A 16404-nucleotide genomic window follows, 5' to 3' on the forward strand; every position below is an offset into this window, starting at 1 on the left:
TTATTTTAAAATTTCCTTTTTTTAACTTTTATTTCTTCTTTATTTACCTTTATTTTCATTTTTATTTATCAATTTAAGTTTTTATTTTAAATCTGCTTATTTTAACATTTCTTTTTTTGTTTGTTTCACGTCTTTATTTTAATGTTCTGTTCCCCTCCGCGCGTGGAGCTAAAGCTTGGCTTAAGCCTTGGGGGCGGGGCCATGCAAATGAGGGGGAGAGTCCCGCCACGTTCCCGCCCCCGGAGGCGGCGGTGACAAGATGGCGGCGGGGCCGGGCGGCGGAGCGATGCGGCGGGTGCAGCTGGTGTTGGGGCACCTCGCCGGTCCCCCCCCGGGCACCGGCACCGGGCTTCGGGCCGCGCCGTGCGGGAGCCGCGCCGGGATCTCGCCGCGGGCCGCCAGCCCCGACGATGTGGTGGTGGTGCATGGGCGGAGGACCGCCATCGGTCGCGCTAAGCGTGGCGGCTTCAAGGTACGGCCTGCGGGGACCTCCTGCCCGCCTGCTCCGCTCCTGCGGTGCTGCGGGTCCCAGCGGTACTGCGGCCTCCCTGCCCGCCTTCCCCCTCGGGGGCTGAGTCTCCCCAGGGTGCTGGGTCAGAACCCCCCCGGCACTGGGGTCCCTCCAGCACTGCCCCACCAGAGGAGCCGAGCACCCCCACAGGGAGGTGGGGACCCCCCTGCTTGCCTCCCCTCCGCACACCCAGGGTCCTGGGCCCCCTGCTCACTGTCCTCCATCCACTGCCCAGGAACGGTCTAAAAACCAACATTTTCTGGGGGTTTTTATGCCGGGGGGTGCATGGCTCTGGTGCGACAGGACCACTGGCATCCCAAAAAAAGCCGGCCAAGGTACCGAGGAGTTTCCTGGCTTAAAAATCCTGGGATAGGTCTCTACCATGCTGCTTTCACCTGTTGCGGTCGAACAGAGCAACCCCTTAGAAAAGCATCTCCCTTGCCTGCCCAGGTACGGATGGTGCTTGGTGTGGACCTGCCGCCCTTCTCCTGGAGCCGCCCTTCTCCTTTGGATGGCAAGCACAGGCCTGGGGCTCTGACTGAGGCAAGATCCGGGTGCCAGGGTGGCCCCAAAGGATCTGTGTTGCTTGCCATCCTTCGAAGCAGGTCTTGTCTTGCCCGTGGTGCTTCCCATCAGCTGAGGGGTCACCCTTGGTTTGTTTACAAAATGAATTCAGGGGCTGCACTTGCAGAGTCCTTTGGCTTTGGAGGCCCTACAAAGTGTGCTTGTATAAAACCGAGCTAGGTGAGAAAGCAGCACGTGTTATGGTTCTTGAAAGATACCTAGGGTGAAAACCATGCAGAATAATTCTGCTTTTATAGGAAAATGGCAACCATCGGGAGCTGAGAAGTGGAGTAAAGCTGTCTAGGCATCGCGCAGTGGTCCTCTGAGGGTGAACTGGTGATGGGGCAGTTTCTGGTGTTCTTTGAGTAGCAGTAATCCCCTCTGCTTTTAGGATACTACACCTGATGAACTGCTGTCTGCCGTTATGACGGCTGTCCTTCAAGATGTCAATCTTCGTCCTGAGGTCCTGGGAGACATTTGTGTGGGTGAGTGAACAACCTCTGTCCAGACTGCAAGCTCTCGCTCTGGATAGCTTTCTGGGACAGGCTGCTCCTGGTGTCCCGTGGGATAAATCCAAGTGTCGTGGGGTTGGAAGGGGTTAGTGTGTAGCGTTAGGTGTATGAAATCATCGCGTCCTTCACAACTGTTCTGTCAAGTGGCGGGGCTCTGATCTGGGTGCTGGATGTTACCAGGCTGTGGTGATGTTAACATCCCTTTGATGCCTGCAGCAAATAGCGAGGGAAATACAACGGATTGACTGGACTCGTATCTTTGCACTCAGGAAACGTGCTGCAGCCTGGAGCTGGTGCTTTGATTGCAAGAGTTGCGCAGTTTCTAAGGTAAACCCTCAACGAGATCGAGGTTCCTTCTCCCCTTCTGGGGCCTTGGCTACGGAGCAGCTCTGGGTCAGAGGTTGCGATGAGGCTGGCGCACTCCTAAGAAGTTACAGCAAATCACCTTTTGCCTAGAAATCAGACTTTGATCGAGTGTTTGGAGAACGCTGCTGGTAAGGGACAGGCAGGCAGAGGTCAGGCTGATTAATCTGTTCGTGCAGCCTGTGCTGAATCTCTGAATGGGAGATCTGGTTTTGTGGGCTCCCGGCTGCATCTGCTGCTGCTCTGTGCTGCAAGGCTGTGCTTCTCTGCTCTGTGTGGGCCTGAATCACGGAGTTGTCTCAGGTCTTTCCATCCATTTCCTGGTGTTGTGGTTGATAGTTCATACTGGGTTGGATCCCAGCTTCCAAATATTTCAGCGAGTGTCTATTGCCAAGGGATGTTTGCTTCTATAAATCAGTGTACAACCACCACTTTGGAGAGGTGCAGACACAGCCCACCAGAAATCATGAATATTGCAGAGCTTTTCAGTATTTCTGGCCCCAGTCAGAGCTTGGGAACTAGGCACGTGAGAGGGCCCTGCTTATAGAGGACCTACGAGAAGCTCAACATGGCCCGGCAGTGTGTGCTCACAGCCCAGAAAGCCGACTGTGTCCTGGGCCGCATCAAAAGCAGCGTGACCAGTAGGTCAAGGGAGGTGATTCTGCCCCTCTACTCCGCTCTTGTGAGACCCCACCTGGAGTACTGCGTCCAGCTCTGGGGGCCCCAGTACAAGACAGACATGGAGCTGTTGGAGCAAGTCCAGAGGAGGCTACAAAGATGATGCAAGGGCTGGAGCACCTCTCCTGTGAAGACAGGCTGAGAGAGTTGGGGTTGTTCAGCCTGGAGAAGAGATGGCTCCGGGCTGACCTTATAGCACCTTCCGGTACCTAAAGGGGCCTACAGGAGAGCTGGAGAGGGACTGTTGACAAGGGCATGTGGTGATAGGACAAGGGGGAATGGGTTTAAGCTGAAGGAGGGGAGATCTAGACTAGATATTAGGAAGAAATTCTTCCCTGTGAGGGTGGTGAGGCACTGGAACAGGTTGCCCAGAGAAGCTGTGGCTGCCCCATCCCTGGAAGTGTTAAAGGCCAGGTTGGATGGGGCTTTGGGCAATGTGGTCTAGTGGAGGGTGTCCCTGCCCATGGCAGGGGGTTGGAACTGGATGGTCTTGAAGGTCCCTTCCAAGCTAAACCGTTCTGTGATTGTATGATCTTCTGAAGACAGACCTGTGGGGAAACAGCGCTCAGAACCGCTTGCAAACTAAGCGTGGAAGTTATGAACTTTACTTTCTCTTGGTGCAGGACCAAATAGGTCAACAAATACATAAAGGGATTAGTCTTGAACTTGAGGGTTCAAGTTTAATCGAGGGGCTTAATGCTCCTTTTGGAGGTTCTGTTCATTGTGTGGTTTTCAACACTGAGTTTTTGACAACAATGTCCTATTTTCTAGTGGTATACCAGAGACGGTGCCATGCTCGAGTGTGAACCGGCAGTGCTCCTCTGGGCTACAGGCCATTATCAATATAGCTGGTAAGTGTTATGGGTACTCGGATCAGAGTCAATGCCTGCCCCACCCCAAGTGCTCATTTGTCCTGTCCTCCAATCTCTCTGAGCCATAAAAAATAGTGATAATGTCTTCTGCTGTTAGGAATTCTCAGTGTGGTGTTAGTTGAATGCTTTTATATCCTTGAGTGGCTGAGTTTACCCCTAGAGAAGTACCTTGGTTTTCTGAGAATGAGTTCTATCATCACTTCCATGTCAGGCAGCTTCTAGAGGGGTCCCTCCTGTCCTCTCTGGTTGGACATGAGGTCACGGTTAATCTTCAGGCCCATCGGCTCCTTGACCAGGCTCACGTTCTGGCAGGTGGGAGGATGCAGGAACCTCGGCTGTAGTGAGTGCCTCAGGTGGTCATGAAACCACAGCTGGAATGGAAGTGCTTTTGCTCCTAATGATAGTAAGAATGTTTATGTGCTGCTGTTACAGGTGGCATCCGAAATGGATCGTATGACATCGGCTTGGCCTGTGGGTAAGAAAGTCTTTCTATGGTACTTGCTTAGGCTGTCTGAAGGTCCACTCTGTCCTTCTGCAGTATCTCTTGGAATTAAAACCCCTTCCAAACAGATCTGTGTCCCCCCACGAGGAAAGAGATGCTGTCCTTGTTTGAAAAATGGGTGAATAAACTCTAAAATTAGGATCTGGATTTAAGTGGTGGCTGCAGATGCAATTCATGTATTTCCAGAGGCTTCTGAGTGCTTTTGCAGAAGATAAGGTCGTCTTCAAGGGTCTGAGGGAGGGTGCTTTAAAATCGCTTAATTCTCATGGAAATGTTGGTCTCGGTGACAAGTCTGCTGGGGTTGCAATAAGAAACTGAGTATCTCTTACAAGCGTGTTTTGTTTGGGTCCTCTGTAGGATACCACTTGTGTGCAGAGCTCTGACAGCTTGAAAGAGCCTGCCATAATTAGCTTTTTAACTAATCTCCAATTAACTAGTGCCTTAGAAGACTAGCAGCTATCTTTGATAAAGAAATTAATGTCCTCCCTATGCTAATAACTGTTCTATAAACTCACTGGAAATGTTCTTCTGTAGTGGAAGGGCATGCTGTTCTTTGCTTCAGTCCTAACACCATAAGAAGTGTTTGTTTTTTAGAGGTTTATGTAAATGTTAGGTTGGCTTTGGAGAAATACTAGTGACCACATATACATTCACTTCAGAAGAACAAATTAAAAAAAGGTTTTCAGTAATCTTGAGGCTAAAATATTGGGTTTCTCTTTTTCTTTATGTTGGTAACTTTCAGTTTCTCTTGATTTATTACTGTACATGGTCATCCGGTAGCCCTTAGGAAAATATTTATATTTACAACTTCTCAACACCTGCATGTACCTGGTTGAGCAAGATCTGATGTTGAGAATGCCCTTCCCTCCTTAGAATGCTGTGAAGTAAACAGTTCAGCACGACAGGCCTGTTCCTCTGATGTAGACAGAGCACTTGGTGTTCACGGGGAATGCTGGTGCCTGAACTTGTGATGCTTTTCTCTCATTCACTTCAACACACTTGTTTCAAGAAGTTGCTTGGCAGTGTCCACCAAAATGATACTCTTGAAGGTACTGAAAGGCCCAAAGGGTTTGGGATCCGGGCTTTGCACCTTTGAGTGTGCAAGCCAGCGCGTTTCATTGTGAGAAGGTTTCTGGCCTCTACCCTGCAGGGTCTTCCATGAAGATGTAAAATCCGTATATTACAAATAGCTATGTGAGTTGGGTTTATCCCAAGCCATGCTCTTCCCCTGAGTGGACCCGCCCACCCTGTACGTGGAGAGATACCAGATGACAACACAAAATGCAGTAGCTGTAGTTTGCTGTTACTTCAAACCTGATTCTGTACCTTCCTTCAGGGAGTAGATGCAGTTGAAGTCAAGTAATGCAGTGCCCCATATTGGAGTTAGTGTAAATTCCTGATAGCACCTGCTATAAGTTTCTGGCAGAAAAGCCTTATTTTCTGCTTGTTCTGCATTTTCCAGGAACAGTTTCCTTGTTTACTCTTCATGAGTGTATTTGTGTGGCGCAGAGTAGAATTCAAACCCTCTTCCCATTGTAGGCTTCATGGTCTAGACTGACGTTACAAAAGCTTGCTAGTCTTAAGCAATGGCCGTGTATTTATGCAGTAGAATTGGATATCTTCAATCTGTTAACTCATCCGTAGGTCAAAGACTGTGGCCTCCGGGATCCGTGTCTGAAATTCTTTGTGTTGCAAAATACAAATGGCATAACGCCCTGGAGTATCTTTGTCATGGTTTGCTTAATACTTTTCTTATTATACTGCCAACCAGTTCTTAAGCCGTAACTGGCATTTTTATGGATGTTGACAATCTCACTGGAACCTCCAGCCCCTCGGACCATACGTTCCTTGTTATGTTTGAGGACAACAGTGCTGGAATCATTACCGATTCCTTCCTAGCTTTGGAAACATGAGAAATTAACTGTTGATACTGCTGTCCTGTTCTTAGTGAAACAAGGACCAATTTAATCTAGCAATCTGTTTTCATTTTGTGGTAATTCTTACATTGATGATTGAAGAGCTTTTGCCTCAGCCAGTTATTAATTATTAGCTGCATTTCTGTAGGATGATAGGAAAGCGTGTTGTCAATATACTGAGTTTTGATCAGCCTTAATTGAGCAATTACCACAAAATTAGTATGAAAGCACTGGTAGCAAATTCCAATTTTTCTTGTGTTTAGTGTGGAAACGATGTCCCTCAGAAATGCAAATAACCCTGGTGATATCAGTTCCAGTATGATGGAGAACAGCAAAGCTCGAGATTGCCTTATTCCTATGGGGTAAGTGTTTCCCCTCCCCAAAGTTTCCGGATGGTCTGTCTCCTCAGTGCTCTGATGAGTGGATTCAAACCTTGTTTTGGTTCTGGATTTGATTCAGGATCAAGCAGTTCTAGGTTGAGAAGGCAGCAGCTAGCTTTGAGACTGAAACTGCTGCTTGTACCTTCTCTTGTCTTAGTAGAATCCAACTGCAGCTCCACTAGATGAGTTGTTGGGTTAATTCTGTGATGTTGTTTTCCCCAGAATAACCTCAGAAAATGTGGCAGAGAAGTTTGGAGTTTCCCGAAAGAAGCAAGATGCCTTTGCCTTGGCTTCCCAGCAAAAGTAAATGCTTTTTTTTTTTTTCCTTTTTCTTTTACACCTTTTAGTTAAGGAATAAATACAGATGGAAAATGCATTGCTACTTCCCCAGAGTGGTTAAGTGCAGCCTTTGTGTTGCCTTCCAAAGCTTAATAGTTAGTAAAGAAGCTCGAGATGGTCAGAGCGAAGATCAGTGCATATCCTGGTTGTATGGTGAGGAAACCTCGATCCAGAGCTGTACAGGGCATTGTGTGACTAATCTTGCACAAGTATCGCCAGGCATGCAAGCCTTGAGCAGTGAGCTTTTCACTTTTCAGCACCCAAAGGATACAAACCTCTGTGAGGTTTCTGAAACGAGTGTACAGTGCAGTATTTCATCGTGGCTTTGGCTCAGTATCATTTGAAACCGAACGTGGGAGTGGCAGCAGAAAGAACCTTTCTGAAGAGGGAACGTTTAAATGTACCTGTTTCTAGACAACTGCCGAGTTTATGAGAAGAGTGGCTTGTCTTTGCTGCAGGTGTTTGGCTCCAAGTGAGTCCAGTTCTACCTCTAATAACCTTCCTCGTAGGTTCCGTCACCGCCAAAGTAAACTGACCCCTGGAATCCCCGGGGCTGTACTGGCGTCCAGTGGCAGATGATATTACAGCTGGTGCCGTCAAAGAGTTAAACCAACTTTCAGAGCTCTGTTTAAGCATCGCCCCGGTCCAATTATTTATCTAATACAGGAAGCCACTGCACAGGCCAGTTAACCTTTAAATTCTGGCCCTGCTTCTAGGGAACTTGGCATGCCAGCCTTTCTCACTGACATTGAACTGATAATGCAAAAGGGTATGTGAACGCGATCCTCGCCTCACATAAGGAAAACGGTGATTTTTCTGGCCTCGGTCTCAGGATGTCTGCGGAGTTACTGATCTGTCCTTCAGCGCCTCGCCCGAACTCTCGCTCACCTGGGAGTATTAAATATTTTCATTTTATTGGTAAAAGTGTAAGGTGATGAGGGGGTGAAACAAGCTTTCAGTCTCCAATTTGTATTCCCTGTGAAGGGTGCTCTGCTGCTGGAAGGTAAATCTTCTGTATCAGCTCTACTGTGGAGGCTTTTAAATACCTTGTTGATATGAAAGATTAAAAATGTGTGTCCTGAGCTAATTCTAATTTAGCTAGTTGCATTCTGCCTACTTGTATCAGTCTGGTCATATCAGTTGCTCCCTGCTGCTGATGCTGCTGTCTCTGGGATCAGACCCTATCTTCACCGCACCTTTACTGCTAAATTAAGTGATACCCTTTGACGTAATCACACTGAACTACACTACATAAATTGCAGTCATTTGGGGTTGAAAAGTTACATTTAAATGCCAGAAGATAATACCTGAAGTCTGTGGTCTGAAGCTCAACTTGTCTTTAGTAGGACAAAACAAGGAATGGGTGAAACTTTAGCTATTCCTTAACTTGTCAGAAATTATTAGCATTATGTGAGGTTTAGCCCACTTGTCCTGTTTAAACTCAAGAATTGGTATCTGAACATCAGGATTCATTATTTTCTTACAGTTGTGATGTGACTGTACCACTGGAAACGTACGACTTCATGCTGTGGGCTGGTGGTGATCAGTCAGTCACAAAGGTGTGGATGGGAACAGACGGGGATCTCGCTCAGAAGCGTGTGATCCTGTGACCTGGGTTTAGGGCGAAATGCCCATAATGTTAGTGATATATTTCCCATGACATAGAGGTAAAAAGTTGTCTTCCCATGAAAGCAAATAAGGATTCGCCTGTCATCTTGTCCACTACTCGGCAATGATGTATGTGTGTACCTTGTCACACCTTAGTTCATTCTATTACTAACTGGTCTCCTTGACATTAGTTCTCTTGCAAATCATGTCCAGAATATTTTAACCTTTCGTACTCTTCTTTAACAGAGCAGCAAAAGCTCAGCAGATGGGACTGTTTAAAACTGAGATCGTTCCAGTGAAGACCACTGTTGTAGACAATCAGGGCAACCAAAAAACGATCACTGTGCACCAAGACGAAGGGATTAGGCCGTCCACAACCCTGGAAGGCTTGGCAAAGCTGAAGCCTGCCTTCAAAGAGGATGGTAGCACTACAGCAGGTCAGCCCTGTTGTTAAATTTGTGTTGTTCCTGTCCTTTACCTGCCTTGTAATGGAACGTGCTTAGGCAAAAAAGGTGTTAATAGATCTCTTCCAACAGGTAATGCCAGCCAGGTCAGTGATGGAGCAGCTGCTGTTCTCCTGGCAAAACGCTCAAAAGCAGCACAGCTGGGACTCCCAGTCCTGGGCGTGCTCAGGTCCTTTGCTGTGGTCGGAGTCCCACCTGACGTCATGGGCATTGGACCAGCGTATGCAATCCCTGTAGCTGTGGAGAAGGCGGGTAAGAACCACTCATTGCTCATACAGCTTTTGGCACAAGGCAAATCAGCCTCTGTGGCCTCAAATTTGAGATTATATTATTCTAGCATGTGCAGCTATCAGCCATAGGAACAGTGAACTTGGATTCAGAACCTTAAGAGACCCTTACCATGCTCATCCGGTTAAACAGTTTTTACAGCTGATGATCATTGTTGTGTGCCCCCATCATTGCTACGGTCGCATGCCCACCTATAGTTTTATCTTTCAGTCCCTAAATACTATTCAATCTTTAATCCTTCTGCAAAGAAATCACATTTAATCTAAGAAAAGTTGGCAAACTCAGTGACACAATACCATGGACTGTGACGTTTTGTGGTCTTTAGACATTGTTATACATAAACACACGTACAAGTGTAGACACCCCACAGGGAGCTGAGGTCCCCTCTTATTGTCGTCAGTGGAGCAGAACTAGAATTCATAAAGGGAGGCTGTGAGTGAATTATTCTCTTTGATGTAGTCATAAGGCAAAATTACCTCCTTTTAAATCCTGACTTTCTGAACCATAGGTCTGACTCTGAATGACATTGATATATATGAAATTAATGAAGCCTTTGCAAGCCAGGTGAGTGATGGTCACGTTTGAGTTGCTATGTTGCTTGGTAGTCGAGTATATTTCAGCTTGGTTTGCAAATTAAGATTTTATTTTCCACATACTGCATCTTCAGCCAAATGTTAGTAACATGCACAGACCATTTTCCCTTTCCTTCAAATAAAAAGAAGCCGGGCATTGCTTATATAGCTTAATATTTAAAAAAAATCAGACAAATATGTCGCTGAACAAGGATGTAATCTTTACTATCATATCCACGTACCAAATTGCACAACTTCTGTTTCACAAGGGCTGTTACTTGTTACCACGTTGTGTCAGTGTGAACGTGTTGCACTCTCCAATCTGGAGTTTCTTAATGAAAGGTAGAAACTTTAGTGGCTTCCACAAATCTATGGCATGCTTGTCAGACAGTGCGTCGGCTCGCTTTCAGATGAAGTCAATAGGCTCGGCTCACTCTGTGTGCTTTGGATTTGTAATGTAGTTCCACTCCTTTCCACTGGGAAAGATGGTCTCGCTGGAGTCAAGGCCTCTAAGTACTGTTTAATATTTAAAGAACAGCTGACACAATGATGTGGAGTTTGTGTAATGACAAACATAGTTTGAGCTAATTCATTTTAAGCACAAATCTCTTGAAGCCCCTAGGATGGTTTGCTGTCCCTCTTCATATATGTTCGATATCACCAGTCCTCTTAGCTCTCTGTTGCAGGAGAGCTGAGAACTAACAGAGGGGAGAGCATCTCCATGAAACAGTTTCCTCTGTCTTTCTAGGCTGTGTACTGTGTTGAAAAGCTGGGCATTCCCATGGAGAAGGTCAACCCCCTGGGAGGAGCAATAGCACTGGGGCACCCACTGGGCTGTACTGGTGCGCGTCAAGTTGTCACTTTGCTCAATGAATTGAAGCGCAGAGGGAAGAGGTGAGCGCTGAGGAACAGAGTTAGTCTTATGCCTTACGTATGTGCTAGTAACTTAGGCTCAGAAGTAACCATCAGTTTGGGTTAAGCTTTCTCCATCCCTTTGATAGCTTTGACCATGAATTCCTGATGGCTCTCCTCATGGAGGGCTGTGTCATGTCTCGCTGCATGTGAATGCAGAGTCTCTCCTGGTCCGTGCAGGTGCAGGGCCCTGGAGTAGACGTTGCTACCGCGCAGCGTTAGCACAGCAAGTCAGTGGTCAGGGCTGGTGGGGCTGTGTCGGGCTCTGTGATGGTTCGGTCCCAGGACTCAGGCTTTTCCTGATGTGTGGAAGAAACCCAGTAGCTGCTGCTGGCCGGCTCTGTCCCTGCTCCCTTTGGGGCTAGCACATACGGTGTCTTGGGCCGCACCTTTGGGTGAGCTGTGCCCTGGTGACAGTGATGGCAAGCTGTTAAATGCCAAGCAAATTGGGCAAAAATATGAAACTATCTCAAACTGAAGTGGAAGAACTTGCTCTGAAATCAGGTTTTCCACTCTGTTTTTCTACAAATCCTACTGTGCATCATCTGAGTATCCTAATTTACCATGAGCGGTACACACCAAAGCCACATGAAGGGCAGCAGTAGGAGGCAGGAAAGGAAGAGTTTCTTCCTTAACCCATGTGAATCAACGCAGTTCTAGCCTGACCTCACTGCTAGTATGTCTGAGGCAGGTGGCTAAGGAGCTTGCTTCTGGTGCACTGCTCCTGTCGGAAAAGCAGGCAGAGAAACCTGCGTCCATGTGTTCTGCAAACAACACCCTGCAAGAACTCCGGGGCACCAGGACCTGTCCCAGAGTTAGAATCTCTTGGTGACGCAGGAGATAAGTGGGTAGCTCAAGTTTAGTGTACGGTCGTCTTTTTTTTCCTCCCCAGATGATCTAACGCTGGTCTGTCTTTTTCTTAATGCCATGTGTTCTTTGGTTTCAGAGCGTATGGTGTTGTATCAATGTGCATTGGAACCGGCATGGGCGCTGCAGCAGTATTTGAGTACCCAGGGAACTAAACTCCAGTGTGCTGACGAAACAACGCAACGGCTAATTCTCTGCCTTGTCTAGTAATAGCAAGTGATTCGTGCTGTGAAATCAAGTGGATTCAGGGATTTGTTACTAGATCTATAAATTTTAGGCACAAATTGCGAAGTAAAATAAATCGTACAGATCTACTGAGCAGATGGGAAAATGCAAAACTGGCATTTGCTTCAGAGTTCAAAAGCGCCCTGACATGAGAAGAGAAATTAGTTCAGCTGAAGCTCAGCTACAGGCCCTTGTGTGGTGATTGTGAATGACTATTTCTAATTTAATCAATCCCTTTACTTTGTGAATTATCAGAGAGAAGTCGTTCATGGTACAGGATTTTTGTATGACAAATTGTCTAACAGCATCGCTCAAAACAAAAACATCAGTGCACACGAAAAGGCTTTTCCAGGCTTTTCTTAAAAGATTTCACTGTCTTGCAGGAAGTCTGGAACAGCTTGTTTTGAAAGTGGTGCAAAGACTTCACATTTCCTTCACAGCAGTGCCTGTCGTATCCCAGTGGTGAGTTGGCTGTCTCCTCCTTTGTCCCTGTGCCCGAGGATCTGCTTTTGCTTTCTCCTTTTACCCCGCTGCTCTGAAACCTCCAGTGGGGGAGAGCAGAAGGATGAGAGAGTGACTGACACAGGAGGTGCCTGAAGAGAAAAGTTCTGCAATTTCTAGAAGCCGGGAGTTTGAAAGTGGCCGTTCCATCTCTTACAACATGTTTCTAATTATCAGCTTGTGTAATGCTAACTTAGAGGACAAGCTTATGCTTAATAATACTTACTTACCTAACACAAAACAAATTTCAGCATTACTCTTGCTGCAAGCACTAGATGAACATCAGGGACGTCTCACCACTTCAGTGCTAACAGAAATGTGTAGTTCATCTTGTAAAGTTCTCCCTTTTCTGTTCTCTCTCCTATGAGCAGGGAGATCACTGAAACTCAGAGCTAACGGCTTGAAAAAGAAATGTACTCATCATCTTTGATATGTTAGAAAAGTTAAATTTGTAACACAGACTGAAGTTCTTTGTCCTGCCTCTTGGTTTTTTGCACTTAATAATACAATTGGGTTCTTGCAATATATTTGTTTTATTTTTATGATGAGTAGTAGTTGAAGGTCATGATTAGTCAGAGCTATTTGATATTCTCACTTTCCTGTGCTCACTCACCCAGCAATCACACGTGCTGTGTTTTAGAGCAAAAATAGGAAATGATTTAGAGGGGGCAGGGAGGCACTAGCACATTCAGGCGTCCTTTTTTCTCCCCGAGGTTCCTGCGTGTGAGAAGAGTTCTCAGTGCAAGTACAAGACTGTTCAACCCAGGCAGAAGGCAGGTGTCGTGCATCTTTTGTTCCCTACCACTGTGGATTGCAGCCCTTCCTCCCCACACACACTGCTACTGACAAAAACCTTTTATATGATGGGAGTGGAAAACTTAACAGGCTCAGAAGTGGGAGTTTTAGTGACCTTTAGCTAAAGTAATACTAAAAACATTTAAAGAGAAGTGTGAGTAAATGGGAACCATGTGGGGGGAAAGAAGAGGAAGAAGGGTTCCTCCCTCTCTAGCTGAAGGGGATGTTCTCAATACCCAAGCATGATGAAACATGCAGGTTGGTGATTTTCCAAGGAGTCCAGGGAAAGTTGGCTCTTCCCCTTTCCACGTAAGGCCCCAAGAAAACAGCCTGGGGAGTGCTGGCCTGTTCACTAATTCTTGCTTTTATTATGTATCAATGTCAATTTTATTGTCAAGCAAATAAACAAAAGCTACTTAAGGTAGGAATTGTAATTTGAGGCATACTGGGATATGCAAAGGGTTTTTGCCAACTGTTAACGTAGTTGCTTTGCAATTTAAAACCGATTATTTTGCAGAGCCTGGTAAGCTTATCACAGCAATAAAAGTAATAACAGAGAATGAGATTGTGACTGTTTTCTTCAAAGTTTTTTCCTCTTATAAGGTAAAATTTTATTCTGCTAAAATTTCAGTCCATATTAAAACAACTGAAGTTGATGAAAATACAGGCTCAACTGCTGACACATCTGCATCCAACCCATTACCATGACATGTCCCACATCGTCTTGCTCAAATGAAATACAGGTCTTCATACTTTCCATTGTATGTTCCTCGTCCCCTGATGTGTAGTTTGCAGGGCTTCTCTCCCAGCATTCCAGTAATGGTTACAGTAGTTTCATAGGTAATGTCGCTCCTAAAATGCAGAGCAAAAAGCCAGTTCAGTTACAGCTAGGTGCAATTCTGTGTTTAAGATGAGAGTGGTTACTTTGCCGAGGAAAAAGGGCAGAATGGTGCCCTAAGACACAAACTGCTCCTACGCTGGAGCGCTGGTCTCTAACGTTAGGGTTGAGTCTGCAGGTGGCCACCTCACTTCATAGTGTCGTGTCCCGCGGCCACGTACAGCATCCAGTCTGTAACTATGAACTTCATGCTTGAAAGAAGAATCTGTCTTTCTACTTGTGAAATTCTATTTTAGTTAAATAAATAAAATGAAGCTCTGCTAGGAGCTTGTGTTTGGGAGCAAATGCCTGCACTGCCTTGATGTGAAAACTCATCCCTGTGACAGACAAAGCTTGAAATGGAAAAGTTCCGTCAACTCCCTGAAGACACGGGGCAGTCAATGGAGGCCAGGTTGTAAATGAACATCAAAAAGCTTACAGCAAGGGTAGTTTTCTCTCCTGTGCTAAGTGGAAGTTGCACAGCATAACTCACCTATGGCTAATACTACCCACCGCTCCTGAGACTCTGCAGCTGAGAGACTTGTCCGAGACAGCTGGTGTAACGGCCTGAGGCAAGAGCCGTTGCTGCCAGACAACTTTTATTTTTTCCCTCTCATACAAAATTCCCCTGCAGAAAGACCGCTGAGTTAGGGAGGTGAATTATTAAAATCACCTCATACCTTACAATTGTTTACTAATGCCATGCTGGGCCTGAGCTCTGCTCTGCTGGGAATTCTTCGTCTGGAGCTAAACAGACAGGCTGGCTGCTGTACAGCAACATCTTTGCTTTCTGGTACTTTCAGGCACGCTAATTAGCGTATCTGTCAGACAAAAAGCAGCGCTTCAGGCAGATTCACAAGCACTGCAGAAGGATTTAAGTAGTTGGGAGCTCGGGGAGGTCTCTGGCCCACCACGCTGCACAGAGTAGGGACAGCTTAGAGCAGCTGCTCAGGGCTCCATCGCGCTGAGATTTCAGTGGCCGCAGCGACAGAGAGCTCAAGGCATGTTCCAGGGCCCCACGTCAGGACAGTCACGCATCACCTGCAGTTCGCTTCTTGAATCTTCCCTATCAGCAGCGTTCACTGAAATCACTGGGATATACTTGTCTGTCTGTCTTAAACTTTCTGCCGCTCTGTGATAACTTCCAGGAAAATAATTTGTAATGGGAGCTGAATTTTCTTCCAGGAGTTGTATCTTCTTAATTAGAGCAAAGAAATCAAAGGGTTTGGGTCATCGCCTCTTCCATGCACAACTAATTTCTAGCCCTGACAAAAGGTTATGATGGCCATAAACATAATTAGAACAATATTATCTGTTTATAGGACAAAGTAATTTTCATCTGCTCTCTTCTGTTCTTTGCTGTCACTTGCCTGCAGCTCATGTCGTCTTGTGCAGAAAATGTTTGGACTAGAGGAAACAAAAAATATATTGGGTTTTTTTTTTCCTTTCTCATGAAATGTCAACATGACTATTACGTTAAACATTGCAGCAGGCTAAGCAAGGGTAAAACAAATTGTATCACTGCATTGGAATAACATTTTTCTCTATTTGCTTCATCAGGAGGAACTCTGAATTCACGTAGGGAAGTAAAGAAATTCAAAAAGTTTCTTTTACAGAAAAGCCATGTAAACTATAATGAAGGATCCCCAAGACTGATTGCAAAAGACATTGTGCTTTCCTGCATGACAAACAGATGCTTTACTGGAATGCTGAACTGCATTTTTCCCTCTGTCCTAATAAAATGCTGGATGCATAAAGGACTTAACTGTCATATCAGCCTCTGCACTGAATTACAGCCCTGAGATTTGCCCTCTGTTGAAGGCATTGCTCTAAAGAAAAAGATTTTTATTCATTTCATTTATAGTGTGTCATCTGAAGTCTGAAATTCTGGGTGTCAATTCCAAAACAAACCCCATATATAGGAGCAGTGCAGGGAACATGGTCATATGGAAAAAGTACCAGCTGGAAGCCCAGGATTGGCGAGTGTTAGAAGGAAGATGAGCAGCCTGAGAACACCACAACAGCAGGATTGCTCTCTACTTTCAGTGGCTACTCACACTGTAAGTCTGAGCTTGACAAAGAACAGCAGCAAGATTTCAGTCCTGTTAACTGTACCTTGCGGTAAAGCTGATCTGCAACACCTCTTTGGTAGGTGGGTCCCCTTCACGTGCCTCCAAAATGCCATTAGTAGGGGAGACAGAAAATACTTGCAGGTCGTTATGCTTCTGTTCATCTGCAGCGAAGGGGGCAAATATCAAACAAAGTATATATACTTTGTATAAGTTTGTACAGCATGTAGCACTCAAAACAACGTGCCTCCTTGCAAGCCAACTAATAAATCATGTCTGCACTGTCAGAGGCTTTCTACATGTGTGGTGAGTTTCTGTTTCCAGCCTCTAATCAAGGGGAGTGATCAATGGCCTCCATGTGAAAGTAATAAGACCCTGATCTTTCCTTTGAAGCCCATCTGTTGCTAACATCATTAGGCACAAACCTAACTCCTGAGGAGCTGCTGCTTCTTGTTGCCTCTTAAGACTATTATAAACGAGCAAAGCACGTCCACTACCTGTGAGGGCTGTGATTCAAGCTTTTGGTTAAACCTGGAGTACCTGCTGAAATCAGTAGAGATACGCTGATATCAAAAAGAAAAAAAAAAAA

The 16404-nt window shown here is 45.9% G+C and overlaps 2 protein-coding genes across 3 annotated transcripts in view; one reads left to right on the top strand and one right to left on the bottom strand.

Moving 5' to 3' along the window:
* The first annotated feature begins 218 nt into the window (after positions 1-218).
* ACAA1 (acetyl-CoA acyltransferase 1) lies at positions 219-13429 on the top strand. Its single transcript, XM_054816067.1, has 12 exons — positions 219-472; positions 1467-1560; positions 1857-1914; positions 3400-3479; positions 3933-3975; positions 6182-6280; positions 6521-6601; positions 8492-8682; positions 8782-8961; positions 9506-9561; positions 10318-10463; positions 11428-13429. The coding sequence occupies exons 1-12, from the start codon at positions 260-262 to the stop codon at positions 11501-11503; spliced, it is 1317 nt and encodes a 438-aa protein (XP_054672042.1). The 5' UTR covers positions 219-259; the 3' UTR covers positions 11504-13429.
* Positions 13430-13583: 154 nt separating this feature from the next.
* DLEC1 (DLEC1 cilia and flagella associated protein) overlaps positions 13584-16404 on the bottom strand; it is a 41043-nt gene continuing 38222 nt past the window's right edge. Inside the window, exons 37-38 of one of the 2 annotated variants that reach the window (XM_054816065.1) lie at positions 15862-15979; positions 13584-13721 (exon numbers count right to left, since the gene is read on the bottom strand). In XM_054816065.1, coding sequence (XP_054672040.1) covers positions 13598-13721; positions 15862-15979 — 242 coding nt within the window. In that variant the 3' untranslated portion in view covers positions 13584-13597. The remainder of the gene's footprint in view (positions 13722-15861; positions 15980-16404) is intronic. The other variant, XM_054816066.1, reaches the window with a different exon arrangement.

The sequence above is a fragment of the Grus americana genome, chromosome 2, assembly GCF_028858705.1.
Source record: "Grus americana isolate bGruAme1 chromosome 2, bGruAme1.mat, whole genome shotgun sequence".
NCBI lineage: Eukaryota > Metazoa > Chordata > Aves > Gruiformes > Gruidae > Grus > Grus americana.

Excerpts from the sequence above, each read along its gene's own strand:
- ACAA1 (XM_054816067.1), top strand. The coding sequence starts at position 260 with ATGGCGGCGGGGCCGGGCGGCGGAGCGATGCGGCGGGTGCAGCTGGTG. Across the intron at positions 3,976-6,181 it reads GACATCGGCTTGGCCTGTGG|TGTGGAAACGATGTCCCTCA; the intron begins GTAAGAAAGTCT and ends TCTTGTGTTTAG. Across the intron at positions 9,562-10,317 it reads ATGAAGCCTTTGCAAGCCAG|GCTGTGTACTGTGTTGAAAA; the intron begins GTGAGTGATGGT and ends CTGTCTTTCTAG.